Raw genomic sequence first — 24,856 nt, 5'->3', positions numbered from 1 at the left:
AATTTACACTAATTTATACAAGAATAAAAACAAACACTTATAGGTGCCTCTAGACCCATTACATTTGCACAATTATACTTCCTTGAGCCCGAATCACACGTCGTGGCACATTACGATGAAGTGTCGTTTCATTCGAACTGGCGCGTATCGCGTTCTTTATCCCGCACTTCCTGAAGTATACGATGCCGTCTTATGATCGCCTCGCTCCTACAGTTCCCTGCTACAGTAATTGTTACACCGTCTATCATGAAATATTTATTTCAGGCTCTGAACACTGCCTTCAAAAAGTATTATCGGCGTTCCTGTCGATCCTTTAAATTCCAACACATGAAATGTTGAGAAATATATTAATTTCACATACAGTGATACTGATAATTTACACTCGATATACTGAATAATTATCACTGTTCGTCTTCACCTTCATGACTACTAATGTACTTTCAACTCTAACAGAATCTATAATGCGTTTTCTGGTACTGAGTTACGGAGTCACCGTGTCAGCGTATCAAATTATTTCAAACGACTGGTTGATGTGAAGCTCGACTGGTCACAACTGGTGACTAGTAACAACTGGTGATGTGAGGTCCCACTGCTGGTTATTTATGGATGATATGGTTTCCCGCCAGGGTCATCCGTGGTCATCTCATAGGGAGAGGGGTTGGTTATCCTAAATCGGCATATGCAGGTGGATTTGGATCTCTTAATTTATCCCACTTAATAAACTGGCGATACACATTCATGTGTCGTATTCTGAACTCATATCGTTTGGTGATTATGGAAATATCACTTAATTCCTGTCCTCCACCTTTCGCGCGCTAAGTCGGCGTCCCTGATGGCGTGCTCATCTTGACCAATGGTGAGATAGCGTGGGTCATTTCCAAGAATTCATTACTTTAATTTATTACAATTACAATTAATCAACGTGGGAATGATATCACAAAAATCCCCTCTATTCAATTCTGTGGTTGGAATAATTTAATTATTGTTATCGGAGAAGCTAACTGGAGTTCACTCTGAGTTTCTCTTATGTTGGTTTATCTGCGAGCCTCTGATAAATTTTTCCATTGGTCAACACCGCATCGGTTAGTTTAAAATCTCTTCGTTGCAACTTGACAACACAAAATGCCTCGAGGCGTTGGAAATACTAGTTCGTAATTCTTCGTATCGGTGATGCACCTGGCCTCGCCCTTGTTCAGAAATAAATGCTCTTTCACTTCCTTATAGTCATTACTTCTGTTGTTGTGAGCTCTAGATTTAATCCTCTTAACTTTTGACCAAGAATATTCTCTCCATAATGACAGGCTTAACTGTGGCGACGGATTGTCATGACCACGTCTGGCTATGTCGAAATTCTTCTTTCCACACCAAACTGACACTGTACATAATTTATCATTCCCATATATCTGCATTTATTTTATAATCAAGAAATCATGATAACTAGGGCCTATCTCATCCGGGTACAGTACTATACGTGCACTTTATCTTGAGCCCGGATCTCCATAGTAACGAATGGGAACTAGGGCTCAAGAAAAAGTGCGCGTACTATATATATGTACCTCATCGCCTTCGACCTTTATAGTGGGTATTAGGTCTGAGACCACAATATTGAAGAGTATGGGGCTCATTGGATCACCCTGTAGTACTCCGAATATCTGTGTTATGGGATTTGAGATAGAGACGTTATCATTTACAGAGATGTAATTATAAGCAAGAATGGTCCTAATGATGTTCGTTAAAGGATTCATATATCCTATTATGTTTCCCAGTTTCTTCAGTAGCTTTTCTGTGTCCAGTAGGTCGAACGCTTTGTTGTAGTCTACGAAGATCGCGTAAACTTTCCCTTTTGGATGTCTGAGGGTATCCGTTATGTCGTCAATGACCGGTACGGATTGGATGAAGGCAAACTATGAACTCAGGCACATAGTGACTAGATTAGCAACACACAGTTTTCATCATCGTGTGTGTGCTAACAAAACCTTTCACACCCCGAGAAAGGAATGTATATGTGTACTGTGCGAGAAGATTTGCGACTTATATCATGTTGTGATGTGTACTAAAAGACAGATGGGACTAACCAAATTCTGTTTGATGTAATTAGTCATATAAACATATTTAATGACCATCGGCTGCAGTAAAATCTTTATTCTTCTCTTTATTCTTTGAATTTAAAGATTTTACCTAACAAGGGTGATTATGCCTATGTGGGCTAGCACAGTCGAGGGGTTGCCTCTTCACAGCTTCCATGCCTATTTTACTTTATGTCAGGGGCTGATGACCTAGATTTTAGGCCCCTTTAACCCTCTCAGTGCCGGGCGTATTTGTTAGGTACTAGCTAAGAGTGCCACCCATGTTTTGTCCGATTTGCAACTCTCTAGAAAAACATTCATCACTCTCTCAATTTATACCCATTCTCAGTGAAAATTTTTTTTATTATATAAAAGGAATGTTCCTATGAAGTAGTGGCACTTTTTACCTAAAATCATTTATAGTTAAAATAAATCATGAATTTAAAAATTTTAAATACAATTAATGAAAATCCACATTTTAAGGCAAATATGTAGTTCTAAAAATCGGTATGACACACTAACTGATGGTATTTTTTGTAAAACAGACTCTTGACTGTCGTTTTGAATGAAATCATGTTATTTGGAGTGATACTATGTCTTTAAAATCAAAATATGTGGTACAGGTTTAGCATCATGAGGGGGGACATGTTTCGATCCGGGTAACTCGAGGAAAGGGTGAGGTGGTTGGTATGGCAAATCATTGTCACGGGTAACTTCACTAAATAATGACAATGTGTGATATTGTTAATACCAATATTACCGATGAAATCTTCGTTACTTTCCAAATTATCACTAACCTCGGCAATGGGCAGTGTTCGACTTACAAAATCGTTTTCAGAACTTCTCTCGCAGACTATAACCTCACAAGCGGTGTTTTTTCAACACTATTATGAAGTCCAGTTCACTTTCTGACTCTACATAATCATAGTCATTCTCTAAACTTTGTATGTAATCAGCTAGACCATCATTGTTTGTAAATACGACGTGCCGTAATTCCGCCATCACTGTTGACGTGCTCGAGATGTGCGGACATGGCCTTCACATTTTTTCATTTTCATCGCACGAAAACAAATAATTTTATGCGGCTCCTAGTGGTAAGTTATAGACGAGAAAGGTTCCACCTTATCGATACAAATTTATTTACACAAATATCTACCGTACCGGTTTCGACTCTTTACATGTAGTCATCCTCAGCTCTACACCGTTACCTTCACATAAATCAAATTAGTTGATTTGCCTTGTCCATAATAATAGCCATAATGATAGGATATATCTTACTTCTAATTGAGCATACATCAGGGTAAATTCAACTATGTACAGTCTAAAATGTGTAGGTGAAATGTTTTAGGCCTAAAATCATGTAAATGGGCTGTTATTAAAAGTAAAATTACGTAAACACTTTTTTAAAAATTATGTGAAATATGTAAAATGTTGTCTTAAAATATACAGTTCAAGTAAAATCCGTTATAATAAATAAATAGGAAACATTTTGTTGGAATAAGTTTTCGTCTTGCGTACGTTGATTTTCTTCAATATGATGTGAAAATCGTATAAATGGACTATTCTTAAAAGTACAGTTACATAAACACTCTTAAAAATATATATAGTACTTGTAGAGTGTCATCTTAAAATGTGCAAATTCATGTAAGATCCGTTACAGTAAATAGGAAACAATTTTTTAGAGTAAGTTTCCGGTCTTGTATTCGTTGATTTTCTTCAATATGATATGGAGAATGTCTATGCTTTTTTGTAAGTGGTGCTCTTCTTTCTGCTGTATATTATGCTTATTCATTAGTTTATGGTTGACTTATCAATCATTAATAACAAGTCTGATGTATTGTCTGAGGTAGATGTGTGCAGCTGCGGTTGAATATGGCTGGAGTATTGAATGTATTTTCTATTCTGTGAGTGTCAAATGCAGGAAGGTGGGTCTTCTCTGGTCTATAAATGCCGATGTGTGTCTGTAAGAAACAAAAATATGAAATTAAGAATTTGTAGTCTGAGGAATGCCTGTTTGTTTGTGTGTGTGTGTTTAATATAGAGTACTTAGGATTGCTATTGTGGTTGTGATGCGCTAGCTTTGGCTGCCTGGCGTGCATTGTGTCATGTTCTTCTGGTGTTAGTGTCCACTGCTATAAGGGGAGTGGGGGGTGAGGGATGAGGGGAGTTGTTGTGGTGGGAGTAGGGGTAGAGTTGGGTGTGTTGATCATCTGTGTGTTGGCGCGTGCTGGATGTTGTTTATTGATTATTTTAAGATAATAGTTTTTTAGTGCGGGGATAATTTTATTGAATATGGCATTGGTTTTTTCTGTGATTTCAATTGTGTTGTAATTAGGGTTGGTATATTGGTCTAGTGATATGTATAGTTCTTCTGTTATGTTGAGTAAGGGACCTTTGGGGTTTATGTTAAGTATTTTCATGTCGTTTTCAATGTTGGTGAAATTATGTTTATATTCGTCGATATGTTGACCTATTGCAAAAAAATGATTGTGTTTCACAGTATTAACGTGTTCATTGTACCTGATTGCAATATTCCTACCAGTATGTCCTATGTAACTTATTTCACAGTTATTACATTTGATACGGTATACTCCTGAGTGGTGATGTTTATTAGTGTTATTGATTGTCTTGGTATTATGTAATATATTAGTACTGTTGTGTGATGTTTTGAACGCTATTTTTAGGTTGTGTTTTTTGAATATATTAGTTAGTGGGTATATGTGTGTATTGTTGAAAGTGAATAGTGCGTAGTCCTTCTTGGGTTTATCTGTTTTTGTTAATCTGGTTTTTTGGTTGGGATTTGATTTTCTGAATGATGGTGTTGACCATATCTTTCTTGTAACCATTATTCTTAGCTATCTCATGAATTTGCAAAAAAACAAAATAATTACAACTAGAACAATACCACACCATCGCTTCGTTTGACATAACCAATATGTACCCTAGCATTCCCACCAAAAAAAAAACCATAGAAATAATTCAATCTAATCTCAAAAATCATAGCAAATTAAGTAACCTAGAAATTGAAGAATTCATCAAAATACTCAAATTTGCAACCAATAATAACTACTTCAAATTCCATGACACAATTTACCAACAGCAAGGCGTTCCAATGGGGTCACCTGCTTCTGGTATTTTAGCTGAGATATACATAGACTATCTAGAACATACCTCCATCAAGAAAACAGACGGCATATTCTTCTGGTGCAGATTTGTCGACGACATTTGTACCATTATTGATAACAGACACACCAACGACAACATCTTATTAGAAAAATTAAACACACTAGACCCGAACATAAAAATTACAAAAGAAACCGAAAACAATCAGAAATTAAATTACCTCGACTTGACTATAACCAGGCATGAAAGTCATTTATCTTTCAAAATTTACCGAAAACCCACACGTACATCGAACACAATCAAAACAGATTCCATCCACCCCAATACTCATAAAAAAGCAGCATATTACAGTATGATTTATAGGGCCTTCAACATACCATTATCAAGAACTGACCTTAATGAAGAAATACGACTAATTCATGAGATAGCTAAGAATAATGGTTACAAGAAAGATATGGTCAACACCATCATTCAGAAAATCAAATCCCAACCAAAAACCAGATTAACAAAAACAGATAAACCCAAGAAGGACTACGCACTATTCACTTTCAACAATACACACATATACCCACTAACTAATATATTCAAAAAACACAACCTAAAAATAGCGTTCAAAACATCACACAACAGTACTAATATATTACATAATACCAAGACAATCAATAACACTAATAAACATCACCACTCAGGAGTATACCGTATCAAATGTAATAACTGTGAAATAAGTTACATACGACGTACTGGTAGGAATATTGCAATCAGGTACAATGAACCCGTTAATACTGTGAAACACAATCATTTTTCTGCAATATGTCAACATATCGACGAATATAAACATAATTTCACCAACATTGAAAACGACATGAAAATACTTAACATAAACCCCAAAGGTCCCTTACTCAATATAACAGAAGAACTATACATATCACTAGACCAATATACCAACCCTAATTACAACACAAATGAAATCACAGAAAAAAACAATACCATATTCAATAAAATTATCCCTGCACTAAAAAACTATTATCTTAAAATAATCAATAAACAACATCCAGCACGCGCCAACACACAGATGATCGACACGCCCAACTCTACCCCTACCCCCACCACAACAACTCCCCTCATCCCTCACCCCTCCATTCCCCTTACAGCAGCGGACACTAACACCAGAAGAACACGACACAGTACACGCCAGGCAGCCAAAGCTAGCGCATCACAACCACAATAGCAATCGTAAGTACTCTATATTAAACACACACACAAACAAACAGGCATTCCTCAGACTACAAATTCTTAATTTCATTTTTCATTTCTTACAGACACACATCGGCATTTATAGACCAGAGAAGAACTCTATATTAAACACACACACAAACAAACAGGCATTCCTCAGACTACAAATTCTTAATTTCATTTTTCATTTCTTACAGACACACATCGGCATTTATAGACCAGAGAAGACCCACCTTCCTGCATTTGACACTCACAGAATAGAAAATACATTCAATACTCCAGCCATATTCAATCGCAGCTGCACACATCTACCTCAGACAATACATCAGACTTGTTATTAATGATTGATAAGTCAACCATAAACTAATGAATAAGCATAATATACAGCAGAAAGAAGAGCACCACTTACAAAAAAGCATAGACATTCTCCATATCATATTGAAGAAAATCAACGAATACAAGACCGGAAACTTACTCTAAAAAATTGTTTCCTATTTACTGTAACGGATCTTACATGAATTTGCACATTTTAAGATGACACTCTACATGTACTATATATATTTTTAAGAGTGTTTATGTAACTGTACTTTTAAGAATAGTCCATTTATACAATTTTCACATCATATTGATTTAAATCAACGTACGCAAGACGAAAACTTATTCCAACAAAATGTTTCCTATTTATTATAACGGATTTTACTTGAACTGTATATTTTAAGACAACATTTTACATATTTCACATATATTTTTTAAAAAGTGTTTACATAATTTTACTTTTAATAACAGCCCATTTACATGATATTAGGCCTAAAAAAATTCACCTACACATTTTAGATTGTACATAGTCAAATTTACCCTGATGTATGCTCAGTTAGAAGTAAGATATATCCTATCATTATGGCTATTATTATGGACAAGGCAAATCAACTAATTAGATTTATGTGAAGGTGGTAACGGTGTACAGTTGAGGATGACTACATGTAAAGAGTCGAAACCGGTACTGTAGATATTTGTATTGATAAGGTGGAACCTTTCTCGTCTATAACTTACGATAACGGTCAATACGGAAAATAAAACTGATAAATCAAGGTCCTAGTGGTAAGTTTAGAGACTACACACCTTCCTTGATAAGAATATACTGATATGTGCTACCATCTAATGGAAAAAGAAGAACTATGATGATTTCCAAACGAGTCTGCATGAGGGATGAAATATAATTCCTGGCACTTTCGGCGAGTTCACGGAGGAATGAAAATCATCCCTTGGTGCTCAAAGAGTTAAACAACAAGCATCATCATCATCATCATCAGTACTTTATGTCAAGGTTTTCCCCCGTTGGTAGAGTTCATCCAGTTTTAATGGGCCAGAAACTCGCCTCCAACTCTCCCCTTTATATGTCTAGGATTTTGCTGGTTATTAAAGTAGCCAATTCTACCACCTAGAGTGTTTTGCACGATTTAACAATCTACTGCAGATTGGTGCCTCTTTCCCATCATTGCATCACCAAAATCCTTCATTGTGTTAGTGTGACATTAAACCACTTGCAAAATAAATGTCTGTGGAAGGCTTGTCCTAAAGTGTACTTTACTGTTTTAAGCATTGTAATTTATGCCCTGGTATATTATTGTTGTTTTAGTTGTTCTTATTTATTATTATTATTATTATTATTATTATTATTATTATTATTATCATCATCTATTTCTGTCTTTTTTATTCCATTTGTTAGTCTTAAACTTTGGTTATCACAGTTATGATCTATTTTCAGCATAAGAAAGATGGGATCATGAATGAATACGACAGTCCAAGTTCACTTGTACGTCCTGTGATGACTCAGAGTCTGTACCAGTGTGTTGGTACAAATTCAGAAGGCTTTACAAGAAGCTGTAGTGGCAGCACTGGAATGCCATTATCAGAAGAGGTAGTGCGGCGCACTGACCAAGTTACGAAACGCATTCAAGAGTTGTGGACATCCATGCAGGATCCAGAGAAACGAGATGCATTTGTTCCCTGTGCAGAGAGGATACGTGTTGCAGTTGCTGAGCTCACTGCAATATTTCCTCAGGTATGATTAGACCATAGTATACAAAAGCTATGAACTAAATTTATATCTAGATTTTTCTAAATTTAAAAAATGTCAAATGTTCCTCTGGAATTGTAATTAAAAGACTCTCATATAATATAACATCACTACATGCTTCTTGAAAAAGAAAATTTACATACAGTAACTAATCGTGGTACTGTCTGAAGCAACCTACCTCGTCATCTGAGTTGTAGACCATGTGTTCGCAAGCAGGCATGCCTTGTCATCCGAGTTCATTGGGTTAATGGAGTTCTGCAAGAGGAATCTACTAATAATAAGAAACACATGATTCAGGAAGAAAAATAGCCAATAGGTTACCAGGTACGGATGGGTAGTTAGAAGAATGAAAATGCTGATGGATTACATATGAGTGGAAAAAGGACATCGGAATGATTTTATGGATGTTAGAGCTATGCCTAATTAGGAGTGACATAGAGCAATGATAGCAAAGTTGAAATTAGGCAAGAGCACAAAACTACAAGAAAAAAAAGAAAGATCAGGATCTGGAGATTGAAGGAAAACGAAGTTCAAGAAGAATTACAAAACCTGATACCAAGGACAGATTTTAGTCATGTTGAACAGGAATGGAATAATTTTAAGAGTGCATATATAAGGTGTTCAGAGAAAACATGTGGCAGAACATCAGGAAAGGTAAGAGAGAAAGAGACAACATGGTGGAATGATAGAGTGAAAGATGAAGTAAAAGAAGAGAAGAAAACTTGGAAGGAATGGAGAACACAAAAGACAGAAGAGAATAGAGCCAGACACACAGAAGCAAAAAGAGTTTGCAAGAAAGTAGTAGCTGAAGAAAAGTTGGGAAACATTCCCCCAGGAAGTAAAGGAAGATTTGAACTGTGGAGGAAAAATTATTAAGAGAACAAGTGGCTGTGCAGTTTGGGTCATACAGCTATCACCTTGCATTCAGGAGATAGTGGGTTTGTACCCCACTGTTGGCAGCCTTGAAGATTGTTTTCTGTGTTTTTTTCATTTTCACACCAGGCAAATGCTGTGGCTGTGCCTTAATTAAGGCCGTGGTTGTTTCCTTCATCACTTCTAGCCCTTTCCTATCCCATTGCCACCATAGGATCTATCTGTGCAGGTGCAGTGCAAAACATATTGTAAAAACATATATATACAGCATGATTTAGCTGCCCCTTCCAATGTAGTTGTATGCAACCCACAATATCCATTCCGTCCTGAAAACATCTGCCCTGCCGGTATGCTCAGACAACACAACCGGATATCTTGGTATTTACCGCCTCACCATGATAGGACGCCGTAATGTTATACTTGCATTAAACACTGGAAGACGTGTGCACCTTCTAGATCATATGAACCTGACACGCCGGCGAAATACTAAATTGATATTGTGACCGCAGTAAACCTAATACTTGCTATAAGCTGCCCAGTGTGCCATATGGAACCATAGTGTAGTTCGTAAAGGCATGGCAGAGTGGGCTTGCATGTGAGGTGAGAGGTTCGAGTCTGGGGCAAAGATTACAAATTTTAAAAATATTTTTTTAATACGTACCGCATGCAATGTAAGTTCAGTACCCGCTTTCATGCAAATTTTGTGTGAATGAATATGTTTGTAGCCCTAAGAAGGGCCAATTAGTTAGCAGGCCGGACACATACAGACCGGAAATAATAGGAACACAACTGCCCTGACAATGTTTTATCGCAGTAAATGCTCTATGTGATGACCGTTTTTGTTTATGCAAATTCGGGCCTGGTGTCCAATAGATCATCTTGCGCAATGAAGCATTCCAGGTGTAATCGCTCGGCAGGCATCCGTGAAGAGTTGCCGGAGCTGGTGGGGGTTTTCTGGCGCGTGAGTGTAAACAACGGTCTTCATATGTCCCCACAAGAAGAAGTCGAATGGCATTAAATCCGGTGATCTGGCGGGCCAAGAAACAGGGCCTCCTTGTCCTATCCATTTCCCTGGCAGTTCCTTGTTCAGATGGTTACGGACGAGCGCAGTTGAATGTGGTGGAGCTCCATCCTGTTGCAACCACATCGTCAAACGATTGTGCAAGGGCACATCCTCGAGCAGCAGTGGGAGTTTCTGACTCAGAAAGTGCAGGTAGCATGGGCTCTTAAAGAAATAAGGTCCAGTCAGGCAATCCCCCAAGATTCCACACCAAACATTCACTCCCCATAGTACTTGATGGGCCGCCTGTCACACCCAGTGAGGATTGTCCGGACTCCAGTAGTGCATGTTGTGACGATTGACGTTCCCATTATTGTGGAAGCGCGATTCGTCCAAGAATAAGATATGCAATACGAATGCTGCATCTTTGTCCAGCCGGCCTAATAGCCACCAACAGAATTCCATTCGAGCTTCGAAATCCCGCCCATGGATCTCATGGTGTAGCTCAATATGATGGGTGAAATTTATGTTCATGCAGTATTCACCAGACGGACAGCTGGCTGGTGTTCACTGGTCATGCAGTCGCCATTGTACTGATGTGTGGATTATTACGAACTGCCTCCAGAATGGCCTCTTCTGTTTCACCCTATTTAACAAGCCTATCGCGGACTGGTGGCAGGTTGGAAATCATGCCTGTTGTCCTTAGGCATCTTTCAACACGGCAGAATGTCATAGCAGCTGGGTGTCACCTGTCGGGATACTATTCCTGGTAGAGATGTAGTGCCTCGCACGCATTTTGTCGTGCTTTCCCATAAATGAGGAGCATGTCAACGTATTCCTCTGTGGAAAATATGGCGAATGACTGCAGAGATTACAGTACATTCAGGCCCTAACGAGCGGAGTATGCACAGGGCACAAGATGAATAACAGCGTCATTCCACTGTTTGAACGTGGCAAATGTGGGCCTGTATTTACGTATTCAAACCTCATACCGATGCAAAAATATTTGAACGTTGCAGGATTCGAACCGGTGCTGGCATATTCCGTCGATTGCTAGGCGAACGCCTAACCACATCTACTATGCTACACTGCTTGAAACATGCTGGTAGTACGAGTATGCATTGATTCCCCTCTTCATTACACCCAGTCACGAGGCACGATACATTAACATAGCTACATGATTTCAAGACGTCATGTTTTGCAAACAGATGATATAACATTTTGCTAGGGTTCAAAATCGTGTGCAAAATGTGCTCACCGAACATTAGTACCATACAGTCTGCCTCCATGGGAATTGCACCCCTATAACCGTATGCACGTATGCCTGCAGCAGACGATATTGGAAGGGGCTGCTGAATCACACGGTATATTCTTTGGAATTATAAGAAATTTTAGGAATGAAATCATAAACACAGGACTTGTGAAGAATAAAGGAGGAGTAACACCCACAAAACCAGAAGAGATACTAAACATATGGGAAGAATATTTCAGTAAACTGGAAACGTGAGAAACTAGACGTGTGGAGAAGGTATCCAGGTAGCAGGAATAGAAGAAGTAACAAAGAAGGATTCAGACATTACAGTGACAGAGGAAGAACTTGGAAGGAATGGAAAACACAAAAGACTGAAAAGAGTAGTGCCACACATATCAAAGCGAAAAGAGTTTGCAAGAAAGTAGTAGCCGAAAAAAGTTGGCAGATAAAAAGATGAAGCAAATCATAGAAAGAAAGAGAGAACCACCTGATCAATACTTATTTATTTAAAAGTTTTTTAAAAAACAGGACCGGTTTTGACTTCTCACAAAGTCATATTCAGCTAAGATACATTTACATTAGACTACACATATTCTCAATAGTAATACCTTGCCAAATTTTAAACAATTTTGTATTGAATGACATCAAGTAGTCATGTTTTTGTGTGATTGTCCTGTTTGTATATTTAAGTTTGTTAGAAAACTAATATTAAAAGGATAACTATTTTGAAACACATTAAAAGTTTACATTATAGGGTAAAACACATTGCTTTGTACACTAGTACTATCACCTTTCAAGTTATACAGATAAAACAAATTCTTAATACAATTCATCAGGTGTAAAAAGATAATATGCTTGAATACGGCTGTATAAGCTCTTATAATGTTGTGTTAGGCTACCACAGTATATCAACGAAGTACAAGAAAATAGTTCACACAGTAACAAGACGAATACAACACAGATAAACACTCTTAAAAACAAAATTAAACAGAACAATCTAATCATAACAAAAGCAGATAAAGGCAATACTACAGTAATCATTGTTAAAGGCAATACTACAGTAATCATTGACAAAGATGAATACGTTCAAAAAACGAAAGAACGTTTCAAAAATGACACCTTCCGGATCATACGAAAAGATCCTACAAATACGATACAAAGAAATCTCAAGACTTCACTAAAAAACACACACTTCTTACTTACAGAAGCGGAAGCAACAAATCTCATATTAATGAACCCCCATCTACCGACTGCAAAAGCTCTTCCAAAAATACATAAAGATAACACACCTATGAGACCCTTAGTAAATTACAGAGCAAGTCCTACATATAAATTATCTCAATTTATCCAAAAATTTCTTAAAGACATTACCATTTCCAAGCCAATAAAACTATACGTAATTCAGTAGATTTCTGTAATAAAACTAAGGAGATACGTTTAGAACAATATCATTCCTTAGCATCATACGACATAACTAATATGTATCCGAATATCCCCGTTAAAAAAAACATAGACATAATCTTATCCAGTCTGAAAACTCATAGTAAACTAAGTAATTTAGAAATTGAGGAGTTCATAATATTACTAGAATTCACCGTTAATAACAACTTTTTCAGGTTCCATGATACAATTTATCAACAATCAGGCTTACCGATGCCTCCAGCATACTAGCCGAAATATATATAGACCACCTCGAATACACCTCAATCAGTACAATAGACGGAATATTCTTTTGGTGCACATTTGTTGATGACGTTTTTGCCATCATCGATAATAGACTAGATAATGACAACACCATTTTGGACAGAATAAACACCATAGACCCACATACACAGTTTACAAAAGAATCTGAGAATAACTGCAAATTAAACTATCTCGATTTGACTATCACTAGACAGGCAAATCATTTGACCTTCAAAATTTATTGTAAGCCCACTCATACAATGAACACAATAGGAACAGATTCTATTCATCCCAATTCCCATAAAAAAGCAGCATATTACAGTATGATTCATAGAGCCTTTAACATACCACTGTCAAAAACTGACTTCAACGAAGAAATACACCTGATCCAAGAAATAGCAAAAAAGAAATAGTCAATTAAATTATTCAGAATTTCAAAAATCGACCCAAAACAAAATTATTAAAAATAGACAAACCTAAGAAAAACTACGCAACCTTCACCTTCAATAACACACACATATACCCATTAACTAACATTTTCAGAAAACACAACCTCGAAATAGCCTTCAGGACTACACACAATAGCAGTAGCATCATACATAATTCCAAGACCATTAACAATAACAACATATACCTTCGTTCTGGAGTCTACCGAATCAGTTGCAATAATTGCCTAACAAGTTACATAGGACGTACCGGTAGAAATTTTATTGTCAGATACAACGAACACGTCAATGCTATAAAGCATAATCATTTTTCGGCGATAGGTCAACACATGGTCGATTATAAACATAATTTTACCAACATAGATAATTACATGAAAATATTAAATACAAACCCCAAAGGACCCGTACTCAATATTACAGAAGAACTTTACATAACAATAGACCAATATACCAACCCCAATTTCAACATTAATGAAATAACTAAAAAAACTAATATTTTATTTAACAAAATTATCCCTATTGTAAAAAACTACTATCTCACAACAGTCAACAAACAACGTCACCCACAAACCACAGCGCAAGTGACGTACACGCCTAACTCCGCCCCTACTCACATAACAACTCTCCCTACCTACCCCTCCACTCCCCTCGCGTCGATGAACACCAGCACCAGAAGTACACGCTATAGTACACGCCAAGCAGCTAAGCTGTACGCTTCCCAACCATTCAACAGCAGTAAGTAACTTTTACTTACACACACACAAGTAGACACTCTCGAACACCTTTAAAATTTCTAATTAACTTAATTTACCTCTTACAGATAGTTATCAGAAGTCATAGACTGGAAGAGGGCCACCTACAACAACTGCTTTACACATAAGTGTATCCTGCTTTTTACGGTTTCAAGATTAATAACTTCAACAGCACACGCTCATCTTCAAACCAGAACACTTCGACAATATTAGAAAAATGCAAGCTACACAGTGCTTGGACTCAATGTAAACATTATATGATGATGCTAAATGCCCCATATGAACTTAGCATGCATACGCAATAAAACAAATGCTCCACATGAGCTCAACGTATACCTTCATGAATGTTTATACTTTTCATTTGATTCATCAATAGACGTTTGCATCTTGGAGTGTACTTTCACCTTGTGTGCAGTTAATGTATTCTACATGGTTTACAACTTGTCAATCAACACCGTTTTTAAGTTACCTGTTTTGTACTATTATTATGAACATAATATGTTTATTATGTGTATGTCAGTCTAACTTCCGACTCATGTTTTTTTCACTTAACTAGGTAAAAAGCCTAACACAACATTATAAGAGCTTATACAGCTGTATTCAAGCATATTATCTTTTTACACCTGATGAATTGTATTAAGAATTTGTTTTATCTGTATAACTTGAAAGGTGATAGTACAAGTGTACATAGCAATGTGTTTTACCCTATAATGTAAACTTTTAATGTGTTTCAAAATAGTTATCCTTTTAATATTAGTCTTCTAACAAACTTAAATATACAAACAGGACAATCACACAAAAACATGACTACTTGATGTCATTCAATACAAAATTGTTTAAAATTTGGCAAGGTATTACTATTGAGAATATGTGTAGTCTAATGTAAATGTATATTAGCTGAATATGACTTTGTGAGAAGTCGAAACCGGTCCTGTTTTTTAAAAAAACTTTTAAATAAATAAGTATTGATCAGGTGGATCTCTCTTTCTTTCTATGATATGTGTTAGATATCAATACGGAACAAAAATGAAATTAATTAATCAAGATAAAAAGATGAAGATTGGAGAAGGTGTGGGAAGAGATGGAGTAGCCATAGAAATGATCAAGGCTGCAGGACCAGCGGGACTCCAGTGGACTTGAAGAATATTCAAATGTTTATGAAGAGGGGAAGAAGTGCCTCAGGGTTGGGAAAAGGAGGTTATAATACCAATATTCGAGAAAGGAGATAACATGATGTGCAGTATCTACTGAGGAATCACCATCTTCTCCCATGTTGCAAACATAATGGGAAGGATATTATTATTATTTATTATTATTATTATTATTATCATTATTATTATTATTATTATTATTATTATTTATTTTCCTTAAATTGTATATGTACACTTTAGGGGGTGGTAGATGGAGAAAGGGCAAGCCCCACATACATGGAAGCACCTCCATCCCCACATGTATGTGTACTTAAATTGTACTGAATACACTGACTGACAGAGCAAATGCAACACGAAGAAGGAGTGGTCAGAACTTTATGCCAATTGCAGAGTAGACTGACGTCACTGAGGTATGCTCATGATGTGAAATGCGCCGCTGTGCTGCGCACGTAGCGAACGATAAATGGGACACGGCGTTGGCGAATGGCCCACTTTGGACCGTGATTTCTCAGCCGACAGTCATTGTAGAACGTGTTGTCGTGTGCCACAGGACACGTGTATAGCTAAGAATGCCAGGCCGCCGTCAACGGAGGCATTTCCAGCAGACAGACGACTTTACGAGGGGTATGGTGATCGGGCTGAGAAGAGCAGGTTGGTCGCTTCGTCAAATCGCAGCCGATACCCATAGGGATGTGTCCACGGTGCAGCGCCTGTGGCGAAGATGGTTGGCGCAGGGACATGTGGCACGTGCGAGGGGTCCAGGCGCAGCCCGAGTGACGTCAGCACGCGAGGATCGGCGCATCCGCCGCCAAGCGGTGGCAGCCCCGCACGCCACGTCAACCGCCATTCTTCAGCATGTGCAAGACACCCTGGCTGTTCCAATATCGACCAGAACAATTTCCCGTCGATTGGTTGAAGGAGGCCTGCACTCCTGGTGTCCGCTCAGAAGACTACCATTGACTCCACAGCATAGACGTGCACGCCTGGCATGGTGCCGGGCTAGAGCGACTTGGATGAGGGAATGGCGGAACGTCGTGTTCTCCGATGAGTCACGCTTCTGTTCTGTCAGTGATAGTCACCGCAGACGAGTGTGGCGTCGGCGTGGAGAAAGGTCAAATCCGGCAGTAACTGTGGAGCGCCCTACCGCTAGACAACGCGGCATCATGGTTTGGGGCGCTATTGCGTATGATTCCACGTCACCTCTAGTGCGTATTCAAGGCACGTTAAATGCCCACCGCTACGTGTAGCATGTGCTGCGGCCGGTGGCACTCCCGTACCTTCAGGGGCTGCCCAATGCTCTGTTTCAGCAGGATAATGCCCGCCCACACACTGCTCGCATCTCCCAACAGGCTCTACGAGGTGTACAGATGCTTCCGTGGCCAGCGTACTCTCCGGATCTCTCACCAATCGAACACGTGTGGGATCTCATTGGACGCCGTTTGCAAACTCTGCCCCAGCCTCGTACGGACGACCAACTGTGGCAAATGGTTGACAGAGAATGGAGAACCATCCCTCAGGACTCCATCCGCACTCTTATTGACTCTGTACCTCGACGTGTTTCTGCATGCATCGCCGCTCGCGGTGGTCCTACATCCTACAGAGTCGATGCCGTGCGCATTGTGTAACCTGCATATCGGTTTGAAATAAACATCAATTATTCATCCGTGCCGTCTCTGTTTTTTCCCCAACTTTCATCCCTTTCAAACCACTCCTCCTTGGTGTTGCATTTGCTCTGTCAATCAGTGTATTTACATATACAGTAAAAACTCGTTAAGATGTCTCTGCAGGAGACAAGGAAAAAGAACATGTTAAGTAAGAAAACGTACTATTGAATGTACGAATAAAAACTATCCAACAGGGATGTGGAAACACTAGATATGGTTTTTCCGACATTGCATTTTACATTGTGTATCCGCGGGTACACTGAAAATTATATCAGCAATTTCTAAAGATGAGAGGAGAGTATTAAAAGGTGTGGAAAAGCACGAGAGAACAAATATGAAAACCTTTTCCACTGGCGCTTATAATAACAAGTGTACTGAAAGGTGTAATAAAGCCAGACAACATACATAAAAGTATGTGCACCGGGGCCACTAAAAATATTGGAAGTATTATTGTTGATCACACTCTTTTGAAAACAAACGTTGGTAGAGGCCTTTTATTCGGAGCAGTGGGTTAGTAAGCATTATTTTCTGGTCACACTCTTACACAAGGAATTGGAGGTTACGCTCGAACATGTGCAACCGGGACGAATTACTTTGGCCGCCATTTTGAAGTCTACAAAATTTCAACCAACTTGAGTGATCGAGACAAAACTCGAAGGTGCAAGTTTAACATTCACGACCTCTGCGCGTTTAAAGATTCGGACGCCTGTCCACTTTCTGATGGATTTTAATTTTGTGTTCATTAGGAAGGAATGTTACGACTTTGTCTGTATCCATAACTAGGCTATCACAAGATAAATATGCATCATGCTAGTCAGTTTCACACAATTATATTCCTAATCCAGATATAGGCTATTGTATTACATGACAAATATTCGCTACATTTCACTGTACCACTCAACACGGAAATAAATGTCTAACTTCTGAATGGAATGCGAAATACACGCACAAACAGGTTCACAGTTTTTCAGCAATCTCGCTGCTAACCGGCAAGCAAAACTGAACATTCCTGAGGCTTACGGCTTGCTCCCTGAAGGTGCAACTTATCCTGCGAAGTTCAGGAATTCAAGGCCTTTTGCCAGGATGACACAACTGTGGCGACGGCTATTACCTGAGTTTCTTTCACAAGGGATGACAAATAACATTTTCAGGGCTAGAAAAAAAGTGATCGGACTAAGGGGTAATAGCGAAAATTCATGACGCAATAAGCGAGTTATTTTTATGTAGATTTAATACGATGAGAATCAGGACTTTGAATTTACGGCATCCTAAGCGGGAAAACTTGTTAATGAGGTATGCAATAACAAAGTTTTACTCTGTAGACAATTTTAAATTTACATATTTACTCTCCAAATACTATACTCATAGAACAATAATTATCTTGGTTTATTCTATACGTATTAGAGTAAGAAGACCCAGCCATTTATACTCTCTCTCATACCTCTGTATACACACTCATTCACGGCTACTCCCACATGTGTACGCATACACATTTTCCCACATTCAACTGTAATTGCACTCATCTTTCTTGCAATTCTCAGCCCCCTGTCACACAGAGGATCGAACGATCAAGAGCAACCAACTGCCATCGAGTACTAACGACTAAATTCATTTAACTTGTCACACTGGTCATCGATCGAGAGGGATTGACTGCACGGAAATAGGTGATACTCCTGCCCAGTACTGTGCAGACTACAGACGTATTCATATTCATGAGTGGAAAAGAATGTGTTGTGAAAGCGATAATTCGGGTGAAGATATTATTCTAATGTATTAATATATTAGGAGAAAGGAAAGAACCAGACGATCGCAGTTTGCAAGGCAGTGGATTTGTTCCTATTATATGTGCGCTGTTCCTGCATCCAGGTCGCGCCGCAAAGAAATCCTGACTAGCTCAATTCATCATTATCTATCAATCGAGTATCTGTTTTGGGTCGTAGGTTCCGAGAGTAAAGTCACCAGGTGAGCTATACGGCTAAATTTGCATCAGATCAGTTCATTGGACATTTCCATCTCGCGAATTAATCCATAACACTTCATAAATATCTATCATACTTAATCTTTTTTTTTTTTTTTTTGCTAGGGGCTTTACGTCGCACCGACACAGATAGGTCTTATGGCGACGATGGGATAGGAAAGGTCTAGGAGTTGGAAGGAAGCGGCCGTGGCCTTAATTAAGGTACAGCCCCAGCATTTGCCTGGTGTGAAAATGGGAAACCGCGGAAAACCATTTTCAGGGCTGCCGATAGTGGGATTCGAACCTACTATCTCCCGGATGCAAGCTCACAGCCGCGCGCCTCTACGCGCACGGCCAACTCGCCCGGTCATACTTAATCTACGGATGTTTATAAGTACTTATTTAACCCAAGATACCATTAAAAGAATGAATAAATTTATTTAATATCACTTTATTAAATTAAATAATCTTGAAATAGAATAGTTGAATAGTTTGTTGAAATCTGACTATCCTCGCTTAACTTAGCTAATTATTACATAAAAATATTCAAAGATCTTTGATATTAAAAAAAATAATCTTTTCTATATACATTGCTTCTGTTGAAAAGTAGAAAATAATCTAGAGATGCTCATTATTGTGACATTTTAAAATTAAAATCACGTTTAGGTTATTCATTTTTCTGCTTGAACACAAAATAATTCCCTAAATTCTCTTTCAGAATAGTTATATAATATATTGCAGATCTATTCAGAAGTGATCAGTCTATTTGCCTGCATGTAGCTGTCAATATTTTATAATCGTGCTTTATATCACCATCGCTAATTGTTAGTACAAGGAAAACATTAGTCTTCTTATTCATTTCTCGAGTATTTCAGATTCAGTGGCTTTTATCTTCAAAATTTCAAGGAAGAAAAGATAAAAGATAAGTCATTTAACATTTTCATTTTTTAAAATAACAAAAAATTGCCATTACTGATCATTATGTAGATCATTTACCTAAAATAAAAATAAATTCTCAAAATCAAGTTAAGTGCCAATGACTTATATCATGTGCTACTTGTTAGTGTGTCACCAATAACTTGCAACACCTTATTTAATATCATTTCTGGAAATTCTGTGGTCTGTCATCTAAGAAGACTTTAATAACCAGTATCTTTATCACCTAATTATGGAAAACCTCTTCAGTGATATCACTGAAATGAGCAATTAAGCATTCTAACTCTATTTATTAAAATAAACATGATTGTGGTTAAGAATTCTGGATAATGTGGGCTAATTCCACTCACTCTTCCCTATATGGATTCATTTTGATGATCTACCGGTACCTATCCGACATATGTAAACTACATGGATCATATTTAATGCTGGATGTGGAATACTGAAGGATTAATATACGTTATGGAATTAAATACATGCATTCTTAACCTTAAATCATGTCAATTAACTTAATATCACCATTAAAATACATCCATCTCTTCTCTCTCAATGAAATAGTAATCATCACCATCATTACTCTTCTTATTACACAACCATTCTTCATATATATAACATCTGTTTCATATTCTTCGCATCATATCTCTTCCTTCATTTCAATAACCCTTATATATATATATATCTTGACGCATATGAATTCATAACTATCATTTATCCACTTATATGTTCCATTTCCTTCTCAATTTTCTTCAGATTCATTTCATATTGCTCATATGTCATCTTATGATCCAAATATAACCTGTATATCATACCGCATCATCACCATTTCGTGGTATAACACCCTAATTCAATCATAACATTAACCACAATGTCAGTATAATATCCACAACCGAAGTAAATTAACCTCTTACTTAAAATAGACAGCATTACGAAAACATAACTTGATTATCACTGATCAAATACATCCTAACCAAAGGATTGTCATTTTGAGTTAGATGACTACCTATTATCCTCCTACGTCGTTATATCAATGCTATTTCACACATGAATTCACTCTTCTTGAATTAAATCAATGACAGCACTGCACAATTATATATTACACGCAATTAGAAAATGGCACTTTTCAAAACAAGCTATTTAAGTTACTTACTGTAATAGTATATCAATCAACTTATCTTTTCTTCCCTGTATTCCCTCGATGGTGTGTCCAGATGCTTTAGGACATCTAGTCAGATACGTCTGCTACATTGTGTTGGTCTCTGGGAACATATGGGCATGTTATCCTCCCTTCTCTGTCATCTTGGGATGGCTCCGTTGACTTCAGGTCATCTCCAGACAGTCAGCCTTGGTCTTCTTAGTGCATGATGCTGGCCATCTCTTGCGCAGTTAGGACAAAAATAAAGATGAACACGGTCAGTTTCGTCATCTTAGTATTCAAAGCCTTCTAACATTCATAAACGTATTGAAAAGAATGCTTCTTTCAATGTAATCCAGTTAACGTTTTGCAGACTACTAATATGTCTACGAAATTCTCAATTATAATTCGATTTAGTTTTCTATATCTTGTTTTCAGTTGCTGCAGTTTTTATTATTTTCTTGCCAGTGACTTAGAATTATATCTGCTACTTCTGTGTGGTGTCTTGTGACGTAGCCAGTTATGTAACGATTCCCAACAAGTCGTTTCAATTTCTCCGCATATTAACGCGATTCTACACGATACTCCTGTAGCCTTGCTCTTTTCTCTTGATATGTGTTCCTTTATTTTTTAAAGCAGTTTCCAAATGCCAATTTTCATGTCTCTAACATTTAGTTTCTGAGATATAAGTATCCCCATAAAATGAATGCAATTTTTTTCACTTCCTTTCACCCTCCCCCTTAAGTGAATTTTCCAGAAACAAAAAAAAGTGTTTCTTTATTTATAAAAGAGCTTCCAGATACCAATTATCATGACTGTAACATTTTCATTTTATGAGACATGTGTGTCCTCATAAAAGGAATTCAAATCCTTCTGAACCCCCACTCCCAAGTTGATTTTCCCCCCAAAATGTGTGCTGCTTTATTTTTAAAGGAGATTCTAAATACCAATTTTCACATCTGTAACAACTTCAGTTTTTATTATATGTAAGTATCCTCATGCAAATAATTCAATTAATTTTTCAATTCTCTTCATCCCCCTCCCTCTTAAGTGCATTTTTCAGAAAAAAAAAAACATATTTATTAATTTTTTTATTTTTTTATTTATTTATTTTTTTTTTTTTGCTATTTGCTTTACGTCGCACTGACACAGATAGGTCTTATGGCGACGATGGGATAGAAAAGGCCTAGGACTTGGAAGGAAGCGGCAGTGGCCTCAATTACGGTACAGCCCCGGCATTTGCCTGGTGTGAAAATGGGAAACCACGGAAAACCATCTTCAAGGCTGCCGACAGTGGGACTCGAACCCACGATCTCCCGATTACTGGATACTCGCCGCACTTGAGCGACTGCAGCTATCGAGCTCGGTTCTTTATTTTTTTTATTATTTTTTTTTTTTTTTAAAAGGAGGGGCTAAATTTTTGAGATATACAGTAGATATGCTCATTTTAAAAATTAACCCCCCTTTTTCAGTTCGCCTTAAGTGGATTTTCCAAAAATGAATTATCTGCGTTTCTTTAATTTTACAGGAGATTCCAAATACAAATCTTTATATCTGTAACATGTTACGTTTCTGAGATGTACTGAAGATATAGTATTTCTAAAAATTCACCCCCGTTGTCAATTCTGTTCACTCCCATTAATTGAAATCACAATAATAATTATTAACACATTGTTGTCCGGGCGTGTGCTACTCCATTCTTTCGTGTGGACCAGCAACAGAAGCACACTTAGCATGAGAAGTAGGATGAAATATAAATACCTGTAAAACCTGTAAATGGTTCTAGGACTCTGTTTTCATCCTTACTTGTGCATCCATCAACCTCACTGTCACTGCAATCACTGGCATCTTCACTCGTATTATTGCCGCCGTCAACAGACACGTCTGAACTGAATGTCGCACTTTCGCTTCCGTGCGTATATTTTGATGTTAGCGGAAACACATCTTCACAATCACTAATACTTACACTTTTGCAATCACTAGGGACATCAGATAAACTATCAGCATGCAATTCTCCAAATATTTCATCATCGTTTAAGCTGTCTTTGCTAATGTGTGCCATGCTGACACCTGGCAATACACTCGGTCACGTAGTACTGAGTGTTATGAAACCACGTTCCTGTGCCGAAAGCTTTGTCAAGGAAATAATATGTCTATCTAAATTCCGATCAACAAAGACTTTAGTTTGTAAACAACACAAAAGATTTCGATTAATAAACAGCGGAGAGGATAAAAACACACAAGAATGAAGCAATGTGAGAAAACGTTAATTTACGTAGCCGGTCGCCCGCGCACCAATACGAAACTAGGTTAATTAACGTAGCCCGTCATTAATGCGTTAAATTAATGTCATAATGGTCCACCTTTCAATACTATAATATGCAATATTTTGAATTACAGTAACTAGGGACTAGTTTCGACCTGGGCTGGCCATCTTCACCCTTAATGTAAAACATCTAATAACTAAACGAATGTACATACACACAATTGACATAAAGCAAATGAACAAATATACAATTCTCATTAAAAACTGGGATGAAATTATGAGTAAATTTGAAAATAAATTAGGCTCTAAATTCTTAGCATCTTGAGTATGCTCATCATCAAGACTCTTTCATGTACTCTAATATTCATAGAACTGTTAGTTCCATCACTGCTAATCATTACAATTTCAATTGTAAAACAGGAACTGGTAAATGTTGATCCTGTAGTCAATCAACAAATCTACTTGAGTGGTGTTAGCTGTATATAAGTCACTGGACACCGCTGTAAGTAACCACCAGCTGACACAGAGCTGCTAGAAGGTGTTTCAACATCAATCAACGTAATAAAATTCAAAATATTGCATATTATAGTATTGAAAGGTGGACCATTATGACATTACAGTAGAACCTCGATAATTCGAAATCGGTTAATTCAAAATCCCGCCTAATTCGAAGAAGCTCTCGTTCCCGTTTTGCATGTTATTTCAATTGTTTAATTCGAAATACGGATAATTCGTAATTCGAAGTACAATGTCGGCCCCATAACCGAAATTCAGACTTTTAATTCGAAACTGCCTTTACATTTTAAAACAATAGTAGGCCTATGTTACAGAGTAATTTCAACTCGAAATGTATCCGCTCCGCGTCATAATAGAACGCGCGTTCCGGAACGTGGAGGGGTAGCTTTCTGCACTTACACTCACTTCGGTGGGTCTACAGTGCGCTTCATAATTGCTAAGTTGAATGAAATCGAATTCTTTTGTGTTCAACCTTTTAAGGAACGCCGTAATATCACGCAACATGCAGTGTGCGGGAAAACAGAATCCGCGAGCACTGGCGATGCCGACAGTTGACGAAAAAACGTGGCAAATATAATAAATTCGTAGGCACCGAACAACATTGACATTGCCGGTGAAACTGCATTGTTTTATTTTAATGCGAGCCCAAACGGTCTTATGGTTTTAAAGGAGAAATTGCCAGCCGGGAAATCGTAGTGTGAGGGATGGGGGTCATAAGTAGTACGTTGC

At 37.7% G+C, this 24,856-nt stretch overlaps 1 protein-coding gene across 4 annotated transcripts in view; it reads left to right on the top strand.

The window, feature by feature from the left end:
• The window catches only part of Git (ARF GTPase-activating protein GIT1), a 510,246-nt gene that overhangs the window by 407,739 nt on the left and 77,651 nt on the right, over window positions 1-24,856 (top strand). For all 4 annotated transcript variants that reach the window (XR_011017843.1, XM_067141653.2, XM_067141654.2 and 1 more), the window contains one exon: window positions 8,188-8,484. Coding sequence is in view for 3 of the 4 variants with exons in the window: in XM_067141653.2 (XP_066997754.2) it covers window positions 8,188-8,484 (297 nt within the window). In the remaining variant the exon portion in view is untranslated. The remainder of the gene's footprint in view (window positions 1-8,187; window positions 8,485-24,856) is intronic.

This window comes from Anabrus simplex, chromosome 2 (assembly GCF_040414725.1).
Source record: "Anabrus simplex isolate iqAnaSimp1 chromosome 2, ASM4041472v1, whole genome shotgun sequence".
NCBI lineage: Eukaryota > Metazoa > Arthropoda > Insecta > Orthoptera > Tettigoniidae > Anabrus > Anabrus simplex.
Note: the sequence above shows the minus strand (reverse complement) of the source record. Positions and strands in the feature narration are given on the sequence as shown.